At 41.0% G+C, this 22,226-nt stretch overlaps 1 protein-coding gene across 11 annotated transcripts in view; it reads left to right on the forward strand.

The window, feature by feature from the left end:
• The window catches only part of ABLIM2 (actin binding LIM protein family member 2), a 260,365-nt gene that overhangs the window by 101,873 nt on the left and 136,266 nt on the right, over positions 1-22,226 (forward strand). For all 11 annotated transcript variants that reach the window (XM_019553313.1, XM_019553314.1, XM_019553317.1 and 8 more), the window contains exons 4-6: positions 2,394-2,509; positions 12,581-12,707; positions 16,780-16,873. In XM_019553313.1, the coding sequence (XP_019408858.1) occupies positions 2,394-2,509; positions 12,581-12,707; positions 16,780-16,873 (337 nt within the window). The remainder of the gene's footprint in view (positions 1-2,393; positions 2,510-12,580; positions 12,708-16,779; positions 16,874-22,226) is intronic.

The raw sequence follows: 22,226 nt of genomic DNA on the forward strand, positions 1-22,226 counted from the left end.
CACACACACACACACACACACACACACACACACACACACACACACACACACGCGACATGCCTGACCTGGCCGGGTTGATCATGTACAGGCTGACACCCTCATATGCTAGGAATCAGTTCATTAAGCTAACAATAAAATACAGTCAGACACAAGCACACAGGTGAATAAAATACCTCTGAATCAGGCTGGGTGTCTTGGGGCCAGCATTCAGTTCATTAGGGCACATCTGAGCCAAACTGGGTCAACTAGCCTACACAAGCTGATCTGTTTATGTGTCTCAAACTCAGCACGTCCCAATCTTTTGCCCTAACTGTTCTAGTAGTGGTAGCCTCTTGATGAGCGGACCCCACAATCATTTTGAGCTTTACAGGGATCTTTGGCTTGGGTAAATGAAGCATTGCTGCAGAGCAAGTGGGGAGGTGGAAGCAGAAAAGCAAAAAATCACCCAGTTACCACCAGTATGAGTATAAAAGTTATTTATTGCTAAGTATGTAAAATTTATGATGGTACCAGTAGTAATAGCCATGCAAGGGAAAACAAGCAATTACAATATTGCCCTGGTTCAATTGAGTATTTGGGGAAACCTAACTCAAGCTTAACTAAAAAATTTCAGGTTCAGAAAGCTATGCTTAGAGAGAAAAAAGAAAAAGAGAAAGAAGGAGAAAGAGAAAGAGAGACCTGGGATCTCACAGTTCCAAGGCACTTGGGTGTTTGTTGACTGGGAAAGTTCCTAGCACGATCGCTGAAGGTTAAACAAGCTACCAAAAGAGACGATTTGTTTATCCTAGCTTCTTGAGAACAACAGCGGATGGTGTCAGAAAGATTTCTCCCTCTTGAAGCACACTGTTTGCTGTTTTAAAGCTTTCTTATACCCTTAGTCCAGCCTCGTCAAAGCATTCTTTTAATTGTGTAAGCCAAGAGGGGTCCAAGCCATAATTGACAGGGAAAATCCTGTTATATAAACAGTTTCAATTTAAATGAATTACCTTTTTCAGTGACAAGGGGCTATCTGATTTGGAACATCTCAAGAAACTGATTAACAACCAGGCCTAGCTATGCTTGCACTGTGAAGTCAGCATCAGTGTTTTGTATTTTACCTGTTGTGAACAAGCCTCAGTTTAGCATGACTTTCAGATCTTACTGTAGTCTTTTAACATACTTAAGGGGATTACTTGGAGTGTTCATAAACTTTGTGGGGAGGACTTCCACCAGTCATCCCAGGAAAAGTATGACAGCATTTGTGGTCCAACCAGCTGGATGTTGTGATGAACCCTTAACCCTTATCCAAATGTTGCCCACACCCCCTCTGACTCGGTCTCCTGCCTCAGCATTCCCTAACGCGGCAACCGAGTTTTAGTCAATCAAGTTTAAATAGGCCTCCCATACTGGGACCGGGGAATGTACGGCCCGAGATGCCTATTGAACTTTTCTTCTGCTTAGTTCTGGTTAAATGAGGTATGAGTGTGGGTGGGGGGGAGGGGAAATAGAAAAAGTCCTTTGTAAGTCCAGCAAGCTGGGTGCCAAGGCTCCCTCAGGAACACAGAGCTGATGGGTAACAATAGTTTGGTGGATTATATTAGATTTAGTAGTATGTGGGCTTGTGTGGATGTGAATTTAACCCAGACTGAGATATGACTATAAACCATTCTATCCTCCACTGCACTGTAAAGTGATTTGTCCAGCTTCTCCTTTCCAAACCAACCTCTGCAGTTTATATGCGTGAGCAAAAAATCTAGTAAGGCGAGTCTTTTGTTGTAAGGAAGCTAATAGAAGGAAGGAGTTGTAGTTCAGTAAAACAAGCAACTTTAGTTGCATCTATTTTTATAACTAGGGTTATATTTCTCCTCAGGGACATTCACATCCATTTTATTTCTGAATAAATGCATTCAAAAAATAGCTTTGATATTATCACAGCTGGCAGGATCAATTTGCTGGTCAGGATTAAATTGTTTCAAAAAGTTTTTTCATAAAGAAAACTAATAGCTATCATTTAACATTTTACCAACATGAATCAGACACTATAAAATCAATTATACTTGTCTGTATTCATTAAAAAGAAATTATTCCAGCTACATTTTAATTCCAAAAATGAGCTTGATGGCTCTCAGCCATCCCTGTCACGACACTGGTTTTTGCCCTGGCTTTTGAGTATCTTTCTCCTCTCTTCAGTATTCTTTTTCTGAGTAGCTTTGATTTCTGCATTTGAAGTTGCCTATTTGATACTGCCTTTGATATTTTAGACTTTGAGTCATTGACAAATCTTGGATTTCTGTATATGAAGGAAAACTAGGTAAAATATCCGAACAATAATAATTTTTTTTCATGGAAGGGGATATTGTAGGTCACTGAGGATGAGTAGATTTGCTGTAATGTTTTTATGTCTTCTATGACAGGCTGCCTTTTCCTCCTGGTGACCGGGTGACTTTCAATGGGAAAGAGTGTGTCTGCCAGAAATGTTCGCTGCCCCCTGCTGGTAGCAGCAGCCCTTTCCCAGTCCAAGCCTTACGAAGTAAGTAGATTTTTTAAAATTCTTTTTTGTGGTTTAATAAGTAAAGTTGTGGTCAGGCTCTGTGTGAAACCCCTTAACTTCCACCCTTAAAAGGATTACAAATAGATCCCAGGTTCCTTTCTCCATGTATCTGTGACTTCAGTGGCAAGCTTCAAAAGGAAAGGAGAAGTTGCTCCAGTAGTGATTCTTTAGAGTCACCAGCTTGCTGAAAAAATTGAAAGCCTCACAATAACCTGTGATGTTCTTCCTTAATTTGTTAAAACTGACTTGGAGGAGGGGAAACTGAACAGAACTGGAGTTTGGCTGTTTTTAAACTTCCCAGAAAGTGAATCTTCCCACGCTGTGTGTTGTGTGAACTGTCAGAAAATAAAATGCAGTCATGCAATCAAGAATGTTACAGTTTGAATAGGAATCTAGTCATCAGTAACATACTGGGGGGGAGGCGATCCCTTGCCTTTGTGTGGGATGCAAAAGCAGCTGCCACTTCAGTGACAGCTGACTACGCTGCCACAATCAGCATAGCCAGAGGTGGTACTGCCCCAGGTGTTAGTGGATGCCCCAAGCATGGACCTGCCCTGCTATGCCTCTGCTGGTTATAAAAGCAAACAAAATGAAAAAAAAAACAAATATGGAGCTTAATGTTCCCTGTGACATAATGTAATTCAGAAACATTTCATGAAACTCAGCAGTAGTCAGAAAGCTTGGCACCTCACAGGATGTGACCCTAAAATTAGAAAGACCCTGAGTGTTGTTTTCATCTCACAAGTTGTACAACAAAGCTGATGGTCCATAGGGCAACATCGGTTCTTAGTGAAATACTGACTCTTGTTGAGGAATGATAATAAATTCAGCTTGATTTGGGAGTAGGTGTCACACTGGTCTTGAACATTTGCCCAATTTCCTCTATCAAGAGCATTGAAATGGAATGGTCACAACATAATAAATACTAAGAGGTGAGGATGGTTGAATGGCTGATTCAAAAACCAGACAGACAAAAACCAGCTGCTAACACCTAGCAGCTCCTGAAGCTACTAAATAGAGAGGTAAGGCCTTTTGTGTTTAATAGCAGCTAGGAATGCATGCCTTTAAATATATACATCAGCCCAGATTAGGGGCGGGAAGTTATTTTGGGTGGAGGGCCACTTACTGAGTTTTGGCAAGCCATCAAGGGCTGCATGACAGGCAGCCCACGGCAGATTAATATTCATTTTCTAAATTTTTTAGGGGCCCCATGGGCTGGATAGAATGGCTTGGTGGGCCGCATCTGACCTGTGGGCCACATTTTGCCCGCCCCTGGCCTAGACGGACATTGGCTGAGGAAAGATAGTTTAAGTTACACCTTTCTGTACAAACAAAGCCCTGAAAGTGAATCTCTGCTTGTCCACTGCCTTGGTAGTTTGTCACCTTCCTTCATCAAAGTTTTATGTTGTATAAAGAGAAGCTGCGTGTTCTATTTGAAATTTTATCAACAAAGACTGATGGGGGAATGCATTGAAAAGATCCATCCTGATCCCCTCTTTGTCAGTATTGTCCATGTTTAAGGGAATGCTGACCCTACTTGAAGCAGAGATGGTATGGCTTCTTTATGATGGAACATCTTCCCTTTGATAGGATGTCACAAACCCAGCTTACACTGACTGAATCCACTGTAAACCAGTAGTGTACTACCCCACTACTTCTACACACATCCTGACCCAATTGGAAATAATGTTGACTTTAAATGGCATTGGGTTGGGTCCAGGGTATCTGACAAAATAAACACATTTAGTTACCTATAGATATCACAAAGTTGTTTAAATAACTTAATATACTGTGCATATAAATAAATTCTTAGCAGTCGCCTATATAAATAGAGTAGTTCAGTGAGCAGTAAGTCAAAGAGCTGACTTTGACCCCTAGGACAATTCAGAGCAGACAGTTCTTAGGAGAAAAAAATGCCTTTTTCATGAAGTCTGCCTTCTAGGTTTTCAAATGGAGTGATTAATAGTTTGCAATGTGCTTATCTGCAGGAGCACCTTCATAGGGGCCATTTTCAGGGTTTAATTTAAATCTCAGCTAAATTAGCACCTCAGGCTAAAATTCCAAGCATTCCAAGTAGAGGTGCACCAGTACATCAGTCTGTATTGTATTGGCACCAATGAAAGGAAAATTGACATTATCAGCAATCACCTTTTTTGGCTGATGTGGCCAAAAATGTTGATAAATGATGCGTGCAGCCACAGCATGTATGCGGCCAACCTGGCAGCTTGGAAAGCAGCAACCAGCTGGTAAGTCTGTTGGGGAGGGAAGTGAAGGAAGGGGCATGCGGGCAGGGGAGGCAGATTGAGACCCCTATGGTGAAGGAGGATGGGGGCTGGGACAGGTGCTACCCAGCCAGGGCAGAGCATGGTACAGAGCTGTGAGCGGTTCATCTGGGGGATGTGGGGAACAGAGAGATGCCTCCCACTGCTGCACGTACCCCCCCGGGGGAGGCATGGGTATTGTGTGCTCTCTGGATCTGTGGGCAGGGCAAGGGCAGGCCACTGCAGGCTGGGCTCTTCCCGGTGGGAAAGTTGGGCCGGGGCTGTGCTCAGGGCAGGGAGTGGTGGCACTGGGAGTGGAGGATACTGGAGGCTACAGCAAATTCTGTCCCCTGAACCAGCTACTCATGGCTCCGCCCTGCACTCTACCCTGCCCCAGCCAGGCAGTGCCTGCCCAGCTGGGCCTCAGTCTGCCCCCACCCTGCCCTTTCCCCCACAACAGACTTACCAGCCAGTTGCTGCTCTCCAAGCTGCCAGACTGCATATTGGCAATCAAATCAGTATTGGCAGATGTGGCTCATTAATAATCAGGCATCTGTATCAGCCCAAAAAATTTTTATTCGTGTACCCCTAATTCTAGTGATCTGTGAAGATGACTGTCTTCTTGTGTAGATGTGCACTTTGCCAAATCCTGCTTCAATGGGTTCAGTTTGCCCAGTGTGGTTATTTCTGCATTGTCTTCATAAAGTAAATAAGCCACTGAGCACAGACACACAAAGTGCACTTTCTTTTACCTTTTAATCTTATTGGATTTTCTTTTCTCTTACCTTGTATGTTAAGAGTAACTTGGGGAGACAATGAACTAAAACCCATGTCTTTTTACTGCACAGCTCTGTGATTGAAGGCTTTAGTACCTATGCGTAGTATGAGAGTCTATTTCTCCTTGGGCATGTAACTGTCAGAAGGGGAGGTTGTTCATCTTTTAACCCCCATAGCTTAGTGGTTAGGCCACTTGCTCAGGAAGCAAGACATCTGGGTTCAAGACCAGTGAGGTACAAATGGGGGTGTGAACCTATGTGCCAGTGCAGTGCCCTAGCCCACAGGCAAGGAATTATGCAAACCACACTCTAGTGAATCACATTTGCATACCTAAATGTGCTAAGATTGTTGGTATCTTGAAACATCCTTGAAAGGATCTTAAGGCACCCTGGTTGAGAAGTATTGGCTTAATGTCTAGCCTGTAGTCTCGTGGTTAGAGCACTTTGCTAAGGAACAGGAAGTTCTGGTTCAAAACCCTCGAGGGTGAATATGACCTAGAACCTGGGTCTCCTCTCCCTCCCCACTAGGCTAAAAGGTAGAAGGCCTCCCTCCCCTGCCATGGCTTTTCTGTAATATTTCAGGGCTTACCTGCTTATGCACATGCCTGGCCACTCCTGTCTCCTGCACAGCTGCCTAGCTAGAGCACAGTCCTACTGAACAATGCTCACATGGGCTTGCGTGCACAGAGATTAGTCACATAAGTGCCAAATACTGCAGCTGTGCAGCTATGTTACATGCCATTTGAGTCCACAAAGGGAAATAGGATTTGCCCCAATGTCTGTACCATCTGGGATTTCACATACTGTTACCAAAACACCATTTAATCATCATAGCTATGCAAGTGTCAAAAATCCAAGACCAAGGCTGAACCAGTCAAGGGAGTTCTTTCTATTGACTTCGATGGGAGTTGTGTCATGACCTATATGTTCAAGTATTCAGATGTTCTCTGTTACAGGGTAGTCAGACCCTCTGCGGGGATTGAGCCTCCCCTACCTGTGACTAATTAAATGCCCCTCAGCTGAATATGTGAGCTAGAATTATAGTGACAACGGTGTAAGTCATCTTTGATGTAGGGAACTGCATTTGGAGTGGAAACGCTTATAAGGGGAAAAAAATCATAAAATCTGCAATAAAATGGAAAAGAAAAAAGTCTGACTGATAAATATATGAAGGCTGAACTAGGAAAAATAATTTAAAAGAAAGAGCATTTGGGGGTGGGGGAAAGCTACAAAACTGTAACTTGGCTGTATTCCCACTCTGTGGTGGTTGTTGGGATGAAGATGTTGATTCCAACATTGACAGCAATAGACCAGCAGATTCGGAACGTTGTTGGCTGTACTTGAAATTGAAAGTCCAGTTTGACAAATTGTGTGATATAAGGGAGTTATAAGACAATACATGGCTTGAAAAACATGGTGTTTTAAGAAGTTGTAGAATAACCTTTGTCTTCCAACAGTTGAGAGAAGGATCTGATAACCTCCCAGCCAGTTGTTTTGCTAGGTTAACTATCTAGCACTATCATGTCAATTTGCTGACTTGGCTCGTGAGATCAAAATGCAAATGGTGCAGCCCTATCCATTGTCTTAGCCACCTCTGAATCCAGCTCAGGAATGTGCTCTCTGTTTTCACCAGGCACTTCTTGAAGTCTGGTCTCCTCTCTTTTCAATTTGCATCTCCCTGCTATTATAATCCCTTGCTTTCTGTTGTCATGACAGGCCTCTTTGAAGCTGTACACCCAACATAAACTCTCAAATTGCTGTTATATATTTACCATTTTTATTTAAAGGATAATGGTCTGGCTGTGTAAAATTCCTGACAACAGATAATGAAGCTATATCAACATATATCAGCAAGTTGATGTGTCCTGCTGAGTTTTATTGGCTGAAGTGAAATGAGTCAGCAAAGGTTCCTACATCAGTGACAAGCAGACAAGGTCATTACATAAATAGACATTGTTGGCATAGTAACTGCAGTGTTTGTTTTTCATTATCTGGAGTTTAATGGGAAAAAGTAAAGTTAGAATAAAAATACACCCAAAAAACACAGCTCCTCTGCCAACCCAAAGCTTCAGCAAGATAAAGAATGAATGTCAGAATATACTGTATTGTAGTATGTAAAAATAAACTCCACATGAGATTAAATTATATTATCAAATAAAATCCCTGATGTGTTCAAGATTGTAAACAAATTTCTCGTTTTGTAAGAGAATCCATCCTGAGGTCAGTAGTTTCTTGTGGGGATAACTTCAGGCACACACCCAAGTGTGCCCTTTTCTTATTACTAGAGCCCCTGTACTCTGCTCCACATTGTAAAAGCAGTGATGACTAGGCTGATCACTAGGGTTCAGCATAGTGGTCTTGAAGACATGCCCTTACTACCCTAATTCTTTATAAATCCACCAAGGGCATAACCTTCTATAGTTGTGCTCACAAATAGCAGATGCAGTTACAGTTTTATTGACTGTAGGTGGTCTTATTACGGTCAAAGTTAACCAACTAAATGTAGTTTTTTAAAAAACAAACTTTGAACGGTGCTGAGGAAGTCTGCTTTACAAAAGTTTTTAATGAACTGCTCTGATTGCAGATTCATTTTATCAGCACTGATCTATCTAGATCCTTAGTGACTTTTGTGCATCTTTTCTTCCATAGAGGCCTTGTTTCCCTTTGCCATGTCTCTAAGTAGTTCTTGACCAAATATCTTCCTGGTTCTGCCTTTTCTATATCAGATTGTCAGTTTCCATCCAGATTTTTTGTAGTACATATTATTCCAGCCGAGCTTGCATAGAAATGAGAATGATTATTATAATACTAATGATAGTATCACTTTGCTATGTTTGTCACCAGATTTTCATTTATTTTGCATATATTAACACCATTAGAGATTCCCCTTTTAGAAATACATCATAGTCTTTTACCTTGTTTAATTATTTTCCAAATTCTTTATTCTTAGACTTCCTTCTTCAAGGCTTGTTTCTATTTTATATGAAGCATCATCCAGGCAGTCTGGATTTTTCCGCTGTCTTCTCTCTCATAAGCAGACACTAGATAATATATCTGGTGAAACTCAAGAATATTTTCTCTTTTTCTTTTTGATCCTTATTTCAAGGCACTCCGGGTATGACACTATATAAACTGCCCTGTATGGAAGTAAAATTACTCATCTTCTGAGTCTCCTGTGTAGTGGTTCTCAACCTTGTTAGACTCATATTATTATAGCAGATCAAAAGAGGCATGTGAAAACTTTCACAAAATCTCTCCCCTTCTTCTTTTCTTCATTGCAAGTCAAAAGTATTTAAGGTTTCCCCATTGTACCATGTACTATATGACTATATGCAAAAGCACTATCACTTCATAGCAAAGACTTCATGGATGGATGTCCCTTTCACTGTCTTGGATTTCAGTTCTGTAATCTCAGGGACATTTTTACAAGATTTCTTCCCCATGCTTTAAGCTTCTGGTCTGGTCTGTCCTCCTAGCCTAAGAAAGACTGGATATATATACAGAGTCTGCTCTGGCTCTTTTTAAAGATGTGTCCAGAATATGTGTTATCAAATCCCTTACTGTTGCAGGCAACCACATCATCTAATTCAGGGGTGGGCAAATATGGTCCATGGGTCAGATCCAGCCAAGGCATTTTGTCCAGCCTGCAGTGGGTCCCTTGGCCCCACCCTGTCCAGGGATGGGGGGCAGTCCAGGCTGTGGCACATGTGGGCTGGGGTGGTACAGCAGTCCCAGTAGTGACTCCTTTTGGCTTCTGCTACCAGGCACAGGCTCACTGCCTGGGCAACCCAGCCCGGGCACCTCCAGGGAGAGGACCCATGTAGGCAGGGTGTGCGGCCAGGTGGATGGGATGGAGCCACATTCAGGAAGAGGCTGGGTAGGCAGGGCTGAGGATTGGGATCACGGGGTATTGATAGCGTGGGGTTGAGGCAGAGCCACAATCTGCTCTCACATGTCCCTGTGATGGGCACCAGTTCCACAGGCAAGGGTGTGCAGGAGCAGATGACAGCTTTGCCTGGGACCCTGACCCCATGCTGTCACTGCCCATGATAACTTTCCACAGGTTTCCCTTCAGCTCAGGTCTTCCACTGGGACCCTGGGGTGCTCCATGTGTGATTCTGACATGGGATGAGATGCAGGGTAATCCAGATGTCTGGGGCACAGTCAGCCCCTATCTGATCCCCAGGATGAGGCTGTGGGCAGCCCCTGGTCTCCAACTGGGATCTGGGTCTACCCTGTGACTGATCCATACAGGGGACCACATGTCTGCCTGGCATGTGGGAAAACCTACACCAGGGGTCTTTTGCCCCCCTGCAGCTCAGAGCTGAGCTGTGATCAGCTCATCCCTGCCCCCTCCCCAGTCACCTGCTGCAAGGAGGCGAATGCACCTCTCCCAGCCTGGCATCAGTCCCCCTTTCCAGGATCTGCCTGGCAAGGGGGAAAGCCGCCAACAGGAGGCTTTTCACTCCCATGCAGCTTGGAGCTGGGATGGAATCACCCCAGCCCTGCTTACTGGGCTTAGGGGGGTGGCAAAAAGGCTTCACCATTGAAACTTTTTCTCCCTTGTACTGTATAGCCTTGGGCTAGGAGGGCCCAGGGATCCATTCCTATGGCCCACATCCCACTGAACTGACAGGCACAGGCAGGAAGCAGGCTAGGGGGCAGAGGCTTTACTGCCTCAGCTCTGTGACCCTGGGGGTGGTGGGTGGAGCAAATAGCACAGCCCAGGGCTGCAAAGCATTCTGGGATGCTTGGAGATTGAGAGTTAACTTGAGTGAGGAGGGAATCTGGGTAAGAAGTTCCATAAACCAGTTTAACCTAAATCAATTAAGTCTGATACTACATAGAACCAGGTTTATCTTAAACCAGGTTTAGAAAAGGTTGAAACTGGTGTCCAATCACTTAAACGGGTATATGTATAACTTCTGTCCCTAGCTTGGATATGCAGCCCAGCTAGATTGCAGGATAGAGCATTTAAAAGGGATGTCCATAATAACATCTAAGAATACATAGGTATACTCCTGCATTACATAGAAAGCCATGCAGGTATAGGTATATCAAGACAGTGCAAAATAATATAATTGATTTCATATATTGATTGAATTAGATAATATTGTACAATACCATATTTACTTGAATACAAGATGAGGTTATTTTTCCCCAATCAGCTTGGGGGAAAAGCCCCTCGTCTTAAATTTGCATTCAAGGAAACCTCATTAAATATATTGTCTACCATTAAACTGCTGCCAAAAGCAGCATGTACTCAGCAATGGTAACCAAATATGAAGCTGATTAAACGCATCCAACACTGAGCGTGACTATAAAATGCATGGCCCTTACTGGGCAAACATACTGACCTAGGATGCCTGTTATGGATTTGCGTAGTATCCAAAGCCCCATATTGATGGGTCTGGGACAGAAGATACTTGCCTGGTGGTACAGTTGCACAGATTTGAGCCACTGAGTTCTGCTCAATCAAAATTTGGAGCTTGACTGTTGGGCCTTGCCTAATAAAATTCAGAACTGATTTGGCCCTTGAAACACAATTTTAAAAAACAAAAACCAAAAAAGTCATGCTGATGAAAACCTACCAGACAAGGATAGCTTAATGCAACCTATCTGATTAAGATATATGGTAGTGCCTGTTAAGCGCAGTGCTCCTCAGCGCCAACTCTTTTTCAAGTCATGGTGAGCCACTATATTAAATACATTTTACTTCCTCTTCACTCCCACAGCTAAGATGTGCCTTTCTTTCCCATTTCCAATGATTCCTGTATCTTCAAAAACCTTAAGTGTCTAACAAACATCACCAAACAGGCCCCAAACAGTTCACCCAGAATCCCTCTGTTGTCCTATCTCTCAGCCTGTCTCATATGATTAGCGTGGCCCTACCCTCTATGCAGTGGAGCTGGACCAAGTTGGCCTGTGCTTCATCTTCCTTTATATTTTTGGTACATCCCAGGACTCATGACCAGAACACCCAGTTCCAGTCATGAGTAGAGGGATAATTAGCACATGGATCCTTTGTGGGGTATCTGAAGTGCATACACATACTGAGTAGCGCTGACCTGTGAGGTCACCAAGGCTTAAAATGATGTTGACTCTGTTGGGCCTAGCCTAATAAACTAGATAGTAAATCACAGTCTTTTGGCTTTGGACTTGAATGCATAGTTTGAACTATATCTAAGTAGGTACAAAAGCGCTGCTTAATATTGTGTTTGTGGAGTGCCTGTTGTAAAACGTGCATCAGTTTCTAAAAAAAGTCAAATGTATCACTTCTGGTACTACAAACAAATTATTACAGGAATATTTATTTCAAGGTGAGTGCTTTCAAATTTGCTCCTCACTTCTATGTATTCAGGAAGAGTAAGATCTGACAGTAAGGAGCAGAGAATGGGCTTCATGGAAAAGAAGCTGGCGAAGCAGAGGGAAAGGGAGCTACCTAATCCCCTAGATTTATTTTCTCTACTGTAGCAGTGGGAGGGGGATAATTCAAGGCAATCTTCCAATAATTAGATTTTATACCTGTAAAATTATAACAAATTTATAAAATTTATATATATGTAATTTAATTATTGGGGGGGGTCATCTTATATTCAGGATCATCTTATATTTGAGTAAATATTGTATTACTATACAACATTATTGTTGTTGCTGCTGTTACTCTGGTACTACCGCATTAATTTAAATGTATTAAAATAATGTTTATGATTTTGACTTGGTTTCACATTGTATTCCTATGTATTCATTGCCCTCTGAGCATCTGCTGGCTATCCTACATTACTACTATCAATTTTCTTTTGAAACCGGGAAACATAATTTTAATAAAATTTAACTGTAATGGTCTACATCTGCAATTGCATTATATCAGCATTTCACTGTTGTGAGTAAAAATAATTGCATGTTCATTTAGTAAAACACCAGTGAACCCTCACACCACAGTAATCAATTCTTTTGTACTTTCATAATCAATCAAAACATATGAATCATAGCTAAGACTTTATCTTTTACAGATTGTGGGGGCTGCGGTTCAGAAATAAAAAATGGACAGTCATTGGTAGCTTTGGACAAACACTGGCATTTGGGCTGTTTTAAGTGCTATACATGTGGCAAGCATCTGAATGCAGAGTACATCAGCAAGTAAGTTGAAGAGGTCTCTGTTCATTTTCAGCATTCTGTTCTCAAAAGGCATTTGGTTCATCTATTCTTTACACATTGTACTTGTCATTCTTTAGAGAGTATAGTAGCACAGTTTTTCTTTCTCAACCCTTCAAGTTATTAGGGAAAGGAAAGAATTAAAATAATTAGTCTGCGCCACAAAGAGTGGAAAGAAGATTTTCCTCTGCACCTCGAATATACTTTTTTTCTAACAACAAATAATTTAGGGATAAGATTGACTTCCAAATCTTTACCTACACTACATCTGCTATTCTAGTCAGAGTTCATTTCTCCCTGACAGATGTATGCCAACCAGGTAAAATTGTGAAGCAATTATTTATAAGCCTTTCAATGAGAATTTAAGGCCATAGGCTTAAAGCTATTCAGGAATTCAGGTTCAAAATTAAAAGGAGGTGCCCCACCATTAGGTCACCATTTGGTACACCCTTCCCAAGCAGTAGGGACAAAAACTCAACCACTTTTAAAATGGGGGAATAGTGCTTATAGTAGCAAGACACTAGACTTGATGATCCAGACTGTCCTGTCCAACTGGCTTTTCCGCTGGTCTCTGCTCCTAATTTCACAGCTTGCATTGACAGCTAACGACAAAACGATAGCTCAAAACATTGTGTTCTTAAATAATGTTCTGACCAACCTTATTGCCTAAACATCTTCTGAAGTTTTACTACTCGTCATAGTAGTAGTTTAATTGTGCTGTTTGTTATTTTCACAAAGCAAGTTATATGTTAAAAGGATATTATGCCCAGTTCATCCTAAAAGAATAAAATCAAACAGCAATAAAAAAAACCCAAAAACTATACAGTAAGAAATTCCTTGTTCCACCGTGTTTGGATAAAAAATGCATTTCCATATAATAATCCTGGAATACTGAAGCCATTGTTGGTGCCCCTGTATACTTAAAGGTTGGGTGAATTTAAATATGCATAGCTCAGTCACTTTGGTGGAGACATGTTAGCCTACACCTGCTGAAGATCTGGTCTCACCAGTACTAACAGCTAAAAGTGCTTTTTTTTTTTTTAATATTAGCTTTATTTTTTCTATATAAGAAAAATAGTTGCTTCTGCTTTTCCCTTTTCATACAGTAGTTCTCAACCTTTTTGGACTTGAAGCCTTCCTAACTGGACTTGAAGCAGCCCTCCAGAACTGTTGTAAATTGAGTGGCACTCATTTTCAAAAACTAATTTCTATATTACAGTGTGCACCTCCTTACACAGCAGCTGGGCAATAGGGGCGAGGGATCATCCAGGCAGGGACAAGCCTGAGCCTAGCTTATCTGCTTAGCCTATCCTCATTCCTCCCATCCCACTTATCTCCTCACACCTCTTGGCACTCTTCAGAAAATCTGGAGGCACCCCACAACCCTGGTTGAAAATCACTATTTTAGTCTGTCATCTTTTAGTAATTTTATCAGGAGCACTTATCCAAAGTAATAACATCTTCCTTCTAAGAATTTAAAAATGCTTTCAGAACTTCTGACGTACATGTGAGGCAACAAATATTTTTTTCCCTTTTTAACCAATGGACTTGGCAGTATAAGTGACTTGCCCCAGGCTACCTGCAACGTCAATGGCGGAACCAAAACCTGATCTCCATAACCCCAGTGGGAAATGCAAAGCCAGTTTCTGTCCTCTCTAACCCATTCGAATTAGGTTAGAAGACAGTGAAATGAAAGTCCAACTGAAGTCAGTGAAATAAGACAACAATAAAATGAATCCTTTCTAATCCTTGTTAACCAAACAAAATAGCTTTAACAAATTTTCAGATGAACAATGGTTGCCAAATTTGGCAGTTCCTGAATAAACAAGGAAAATTTCTGGTGAGAATTTTTTGCTAGAAATCTGATGCAAATATAAAAAGACTTTTCCCCACCATATGGACGTATACAATATGTATTGTTTTTATTCTTTCTCCTTGATTTCAAATCTGTGTTAAAACCCAACTTTGATTTTATTCATTTAGCAAAAAAAAAAAGCCTGACTTCTTACAGACCATATCCAAAGTTCATTCATGAAAAATGATTCTCTGAAAGATTTGCGGCAAATATTCCAATGAGAAATAGTAATTTTTATGAAAATATGTATTTAGTCAAAAATCTTCCTCTGTCCATATTGTTAACAACTCTAATTCCAGTTCCTATGTGATACAGTTTTGCAGATGTCAAGCTGCAGCTGCTTGGAGGATTTTTTCAGCTGTAAATTTGTTTTTATGTGTGGTTCCCCTGAACAAATAACTAAATCCAAGTTAATTCTTTTCTCTTATTTACAGTCTAAAGCTAAAGGTCTTCCTTTGGTTCCACAACTTGCCTTTGTTTTCTAAAGATTTTGTACCATATGACGGACCGAGAACAATTTAAACCATTCATGTTATCATCCCTGGAAGTTCCTCACTAATACAAGGATATCCCCAATCCACTTGAGACAGGATGGGGAGAATGGAGAGCATGTAATAGTAAAATAATAACAACTGCCTGCTCATAGAGGTGTGAGGAGAGTTGAATGTCGTAAACCACTTTGAAGATGAAAGGTGGTAGATCCCTGATTGTTAATAGGGGTTTAAGCATCTAATTCTTTTGAAGATGCCGAAGTCCCATTGCTTTCAATAGAAGTTATGCCCCTAAGTGAGACTAGGTACCTTTGATGTACTGGACCCCTGTGTTATCCAAATCAAATTGTGTTGTATAAAATAACCACTAAATATTTCTCTTACATGTATTCTCTCTTTCTTTCTCTCTTTCCTACCCCACTTCCTTCCACAAACTCACACACAGCGCTCCATAAACTGTGGAAATAAGGCGATTTAGTTTAGGCAATTTAAGTGAAGTATAACTCCTTTGATGGAAACAATCTAAATACTCTAGAAAGGTGGCCTTAATTTAACTCTTTAATTCAAATTAGTTAGGTTCTGATCAGTTATTTAGGGTCTGATATAATCCATTTTAGTTAATGAGTTAATGTAGCTGTGGATTTTTGAGCAAAGCTGAGATTTAAAATTTCCATTTTGTGCTTTTGTAAATTATTCATCATCTTAAATCCTACAAATGAAACCATGTAAAATTCTGCTGTTTATTGCATGCATGAGGCTATTGCAGTCACTTTTCTGCCACTTTTCTGCCACTTCGATGGATCTCATAGTCACTCTGTCTTCTGCAGAATAAATTCTAGAGAAGACAGTGGCTCTTGTGACTCTCTTTGAGAGCTCCCAAATCAAAAGAGAGCCATTAGGATTAAACATTAGCCACATCACTCCACTCTGAAATTCAACATATTCAAATAGACAATTCTTCCCCTGTAAGCCAAGCTAAAAGTAGGTTTTGATGCTAAGTAAAAAAAGCAGAGAATAATATGTGGACATAATTATTTCTTTCTGAGAGCTGGAATTTGAAAAATAACCTAAATGAGTAAAACCATCAAAGCAAGCGCTGTGATGCATTTGAGTGTAAGAACCTGTTTGCTGCTTTTAAGGTAAAAGATGAATATAGTGATGAAGTCAAAAAGTGGGATTGAGGTAAATTTGGAGGGGACAGATTTGGTGTCTCAGGTGTAATTTTTTGTTAATTTAAGTTTATCAAGGGAGGACAACAGGGATTTGGAGATCTGCTATTTACCAGAGTGCCCCTGGGAGTAGCTAGGAAAAATGGGTGCAAACTAATGGAGAGTAGATTCAGGTTAGACATTAGGGAGACATTTTTTACAGTAAGGGTGGCCAGAACCTGGAATGGGCTTCCAAGAAAGGTGGTGCAATCACCTAACTTGGAGGTCTTTAAGAGGAGGCTTGATAGTCACCTGGCTGGGGTCATCTGACCTCGGTCCTCTTTCCTGCCAGGGGTAGGAGGTCAGACACAATGATCCTTTGTGGTCCCTTCTGATTCTACAACCTATTAATATTTGGTTCTTTACAAAATTAGTAAGAGGGAAAAGATCATTTCAGGAGAAGCTGTTTAGAGACTTTATACAGTTAACCATGTGAAATACAAGAGAATTTGCCATAACCATATTCAAAGCTATTCTTGCATTGTCTGTCATCTATTTCCCAGGGATGGTGTTCCATACTGTGAAATGGACTACCATGCTAAGTTTGGCATAAGATGTGACAACTGCGAGAAGTACATCACAGGAAGAGTGCTGGAGGTAAGAAGGATATGTCAATCAAACAAACACCCACCCTCAAAATTTAGGATCCTACTTTGTACGGTTCAGCTACTCAGCATTTTCATTATCTTCCCATTTCACTCCCATGTTAAATCACCCCCAGTTCTTTTTATGAACTGGCAAGCCATATTTCCATAACTCCATAAAATTTTCTTGCTGGATGTTTTGCTAAAATGTATATTTTAAATGAACTATTTTAAAGTTTTGATGTGCATAGAAGCAGAAGAATGGAGACAATTCAGAAGGCTGTCCAGCAAGTTTAAATGCAAGTGTTTATAGATGATGGGAAGCTATAAATTCCATTCTTAGGTGTCCTTTTATCTACTCTGTATTTCTCAGACTCCGGTGTGTGAACATGTTGGAAAAAATAAATGGAGCTTTTTAAAAACTTTATCTGTGGTCATAAATGATCCACATTGCAGTTTCTTTGAGACTTTTTGTTCTGAAAAGCATTTGGAATGTATCATGTGTGCACATCAGCTGTCCCCAAAAATCTTCTTATGGACTCCATGTGACAAAAGACCAAACTGAGTTAGATCAGAACTGGAACAAATTCTCTGTGTGTGGCTGGATAGTTATCCAATTGAGTGTGTAGTTCTGTCAGCTTCTGTGCCTTGTCTTGAGTTAGTTCACTTAACACTGAAGAAAGGAAGAATTCATCACATCATTCAGTAATTATCCTTTCTGGCTCATTAGCATTGTGAACCTGTCAAAAAAGCACATTATTCCACTGGAGAAAGAATGATTGATAGGCATGAGTCAGGGCCTCAAATGGTCAAAAATAGGGGAAGTGGGATCCAGCAGGGATATACACAGAATGTGGGTGCTTAAGTAGGAAGGGTGCCCCTGTGTAAATTGCTTTACCACTGCACAGTATTTACATGCTCTTCCTTCAACAAATCATTTTCCCCATTATAATTTTGTGTTGGTTGAAAAAAATACTGTATTTGTTCTAATGAAACATTAAAAATCAAAATTGAAACAAAATATTTCAACCAGTGTGGAACACTTTTGTTTTCAGTATTTTTCTCTTGGAAAATTTCAAACTGAAATAGAAATAGACATTGTTAGTTTTTGCCAAGTCTGAATAAAGCTGAATTTTGAATTCTTTCAGTCTTTTATGAAACTGAGCTTCACCCTCTGCACAGCTCTAGAAGCTGGCATGTAGAGCATGTGGATTGAAAATGCCTCTCCTATTTCTTTGCCAGTCAACTCATGATTTAGAAAGCTCTAACTAGTCAGCAGAGGAGTATCCCAAGGTATTGTTCAGCAGCAGAAGTAAGAACAATCCTTTTCCACACCCAGTTTAGTGCTTGAATCATATCCACTATTGTTACTGCTTCCTGATTCAGTACTTATATTAGTCTAACAGATATGAGCACCATACATGGTCCTGGGAACTCATTGGGCTTGGGACTGTGCTAGAACAGAAAGACAATCTGCTTTTAATAACTTACATTCATAAGTATAAGACAAGTAATGGATATAGACCAAAATGCAGACAAGGGAATAGTGCCAAGCCCCCAGGACCCTATCCTGGCATGCTGAAGTGGGAAGGGGAGGTACCAGGGCCCCAGGGACCAAGCCCAGTATGAGGGGGCAGTACCAAGCCCCTGGGTACCAATCCCAGTGTGTGTGGGTGGGAGTGGGTGGTATTAAGCCCCCAGAGACCAATCCTGCATGTCAGGCTCAATCAGTCCTATTGACTGGCCCTGCCCAACCTTATCTGGCCCACAGAGCCAAAAGACTGAGTACCACTGATCAAGGAATATACATGACACAAGATACATTTAGTAATATTTTTAACCAACTAAATGGTTGGGAGAAGTGTTAAACGAGCTTTTGGCCACAATATGCCTACACTGAAAATGAAAATAGATAACTTAGGTATGACACAATGAAAAGGTTGGAGCAGAGCAGGGATGCCTGCAGAAGACTGGCATGTTCAAAGCAATAGGCCAAGTTAAACAGTATTCCTTCATAGCAGTTTCTCTGTGATTATTATAAACTGGATTAGAAGGTAAAAGTACTGCCACCTATTTCTATAACTCCTGCTGATCTTGTACTACAGAAACATCTTTTAAAACCTGATTCTTCATGGCCTTATAATATCTATATAAAAAAGGTTTCTCTGGTAGAATTTTCCCCTCAATTTGCACAGAGAGAAATGATGACATAAGGCACCAGGCATTTGAGAAATGGCCCTTAATACTTTTGTTGATGAAGAAAGGCAAAATGTCAAAAGGCCCTTGATGTGTGCAGGCAACTTTCATTTTGTTAAAAGGGAAACTGCTGGCAGGCAGTATATTTGAGTAAATTCTCTTGATGCAGTTGGCTGAGAGGAACAGGCAGATCAGCATAAGTCCATGACCTAGTACAGGTCATTGTTTTGTTACATATACAGGTGATAATAATCCTGAGAAAATTTCACATTTTGAAGATGTAGGAGTTTTAATGTAATTACTTGCATGGGGAAAAAAAACTGACTCCCGTTTTCAGTTGGTTGTAACATATGGGGTTTTTCTTCATTTTTCTCTTTATAATAAAGTGCTGTGAAGAACATACTGAAGTACAAACTGAAACCAGTGTAAATTGAGAGTAACTTGACTGAGGTCAGTGGAATTAAACTAATGAAAAATATGGGGTTGAGAGGAGAACTTGAAATCTTAAAAATATGGAAAAGGGGAATTTGTGCAGTATATAAAAGCCTACTTATCCAAAAATTTTTAAAAAATCAGACAGTGGGTATGTCTACATGTTCAGTCATCGCTTTTGCTACTGCACATTAAATTTAGTACATCTAATGTACGATATTAATTAAATGCACATTAGGCTGCCCTAATGCGCTGTAGTGAAAGTGCATGGTTTTTTGGTGATGCTTAATGCGCAGTAGCCTAATTTTATGGCTCATTAGTATATTAGCATGGCTTTTGGCATGATGCTGTAATGTGCAGTAAAATAGGCTAATGCGCCTTAAAGTGCACATGTAGACATGCCCAGTAGGAAGCAGGCAGTAGGTTTAAACAAGTCAATTAATCTACAATATCTGGAAGTTTGTAATAATAATTGTGACAGGGGCCGATTTTGGGGCCAGGTTTCAACTTCAGCCCACCCACCTAAGTAGGGCAGTCCACCCCAGTTTCTCCTACCACAATTTGCTGTTTCTTTATCTGGTGTGAAATGTGGGAGGTTGGCCATTTTATTGTCCTAATGCCAAGGGGTACTGTACACATGATTCCGACCTTCCCTTATCATGCCCCATGCCTTGCAGAGGGCATCCTAGAGTTGCTCTTTGGCTCGTGGTCGGGCCAAACTCAGCCTCTTGCTAGGTCTCATGCATTCATCCTTTCACACCACCCCATCAAGCCTCATTCATACTGTCCCCCTCTCACTGGAGCTTCTTGCACTCCACCCTCTATCACCGGGTCTCTTACATGCTGCCTCTCTCTGGGCCACACCCAACCTATGCTGCTCCCTTGAGCGAGCGCGTAAGCCATCAGGCTTGCCAACTCACACTCCTTGACTGGCCCTAGTGCAGCCTTTTGCGCCTATCCCATAACCCTCATCGATATCCTCTAAACATTTTTTTCATAAAATAATACTAAGAAAAAAGACCAATCAAACAAACATCAGAATACTGAATCCATATCCAATAGAGAGAAATTATTTTTTTATTTGCAGCTGACCATCCTCTTCTTAGAGTTAGCACAGATCTCTCAAATGTCTCACTTATCAAATTCATTGTATTTCGAGCCTCTTCTTTGCCTACACCTTTGTAGATCCCTGGTCAGTGTATTTCTTAATCCTTTAGATGCACAAAGGAAGCAGCTATTTCTAATTTTAACTTTTTTGTTCTTGAAAACCTGAAACTATTTCAGTATTTCTACTTTCATTTTAAGATCTTGAATATAATCTGAACATTCAAAAGAGAAATAACAGGGCGAAAAGGTTGTTCAAAAGGGTAAATGTCATCACAGTGAGACTTATTAGACTGAAATAGTGTCCCAAGGGAAGTACTGGAAGACATCACTTAGATCATATTAAAACTACATTAGATCATATTAAAACTACATTGGACACAGTGCTGGAAAATTTTGGTTAGGGAACAAGCCTCCATTGACAAAAGGAGGGTCTCTATGATCTAATAGGATTTTTTCCATCTCTGATTTCTATGATAATGAACAGTCAGCAGGACAGCTGCTTCTACACTTAATTTTTTTGACCAGATTTCATAGCTTAGTCTCCCACTCCTACAGTTCTTGTCCATTTTCAGTGTTTATTCAGGAGAGAAGGAAGGGAGAGACAAGTATTGCAAACTACTGATAACTTACAGTAATACAGCTGTTTTCTTAAGCTGCCAGCCAAATATTATACATCATTTGCTTACTTAATTTTCCTGGGGCCTGTTTTCTTTTGGTCATATCCTGGAAATGTCAGAGTAAATGGACTCAATAGTATAGCTCTAAATACATAGGAGGAAGGGAACATCTCAGGAGATGGAGAATTAGTCTGTGTACTATTTTGCCCAACTCTGTGGATGATACTAAATTGTGGGGTGAAGTGCACACTCTGGAGGGTAGTAAACAATTGCAGGCAGACCTGGACAGGTTGGAAAAGTGGGCAGAACACAATAGGATACAGTACAATGAGGACAAATGCAGAATGCATTTCTGGGTGTAAAAAATCCAGCACACATACTGGCTGGGAAATGATGACCCTCTCAGCAGCACAGAAGTGGAAAGGGATCTCAGAGTCATAGTGGACTCCAAGATGAAAAATGAATTGTCAGTGTGACAATATCATCAGCAAAGCTAACTGCACTTTATAATGCATCAGCAAATGCATGACAAATAGAACCTAGTAGTGATACTTCCCCTCTATGTGGCATTGGTCAGACTGCAGTTGGAGTACTGTATCCAGTTTTGGGTGCTGTACTTTAAGAAGGATGTGGGTAGCCTCAAGAGGGTCCAGAGGAGGGCAACTTGTATGATTAAGGGTTTACATGGCAAGCTCTATGAGGAGAGACTGAGGGACCTGGACCTCTTCAGCCTCCACAAGAGAAGGCTGAGAGGTGATCTTGTGGCCACCTCCAACTTCATTAGAGGGGCACAGCTAGATATCGGAGATGCTCTGTTCACCAGGGCCCCTCTTGGGGTAACAAGGAATAATGGTCACAAACTGACAGAGGGCTGATTTAAGCTAGACATCAGGAAAAACTTCTTCATGGTGAGGGTGGCCAAAATCTGAAGTGGGCTTCCAAGGGAGGTGGTGTTCTCCTTACCTTGAGGGTCTAAAGGGAAGGCTGGATAGGCATCTGGCTGGGGTCATCTGA

Source organism: Crocodylus porosus, unplaced genomic scaffold (assembly GCF_001723895.1).
Source record: "Crocodylus porosus isolate Cpor-Errol unplaced genomic scaffold, CroPor_comp1, whole genome shotgun sequence".
In the NCBI taxonomy this organism is placed as follows: Eukaryota; Metazoa; Chordata; order Crocodylia; family Crocodylidae; genus Crocodylus; species Crocodylus porosus.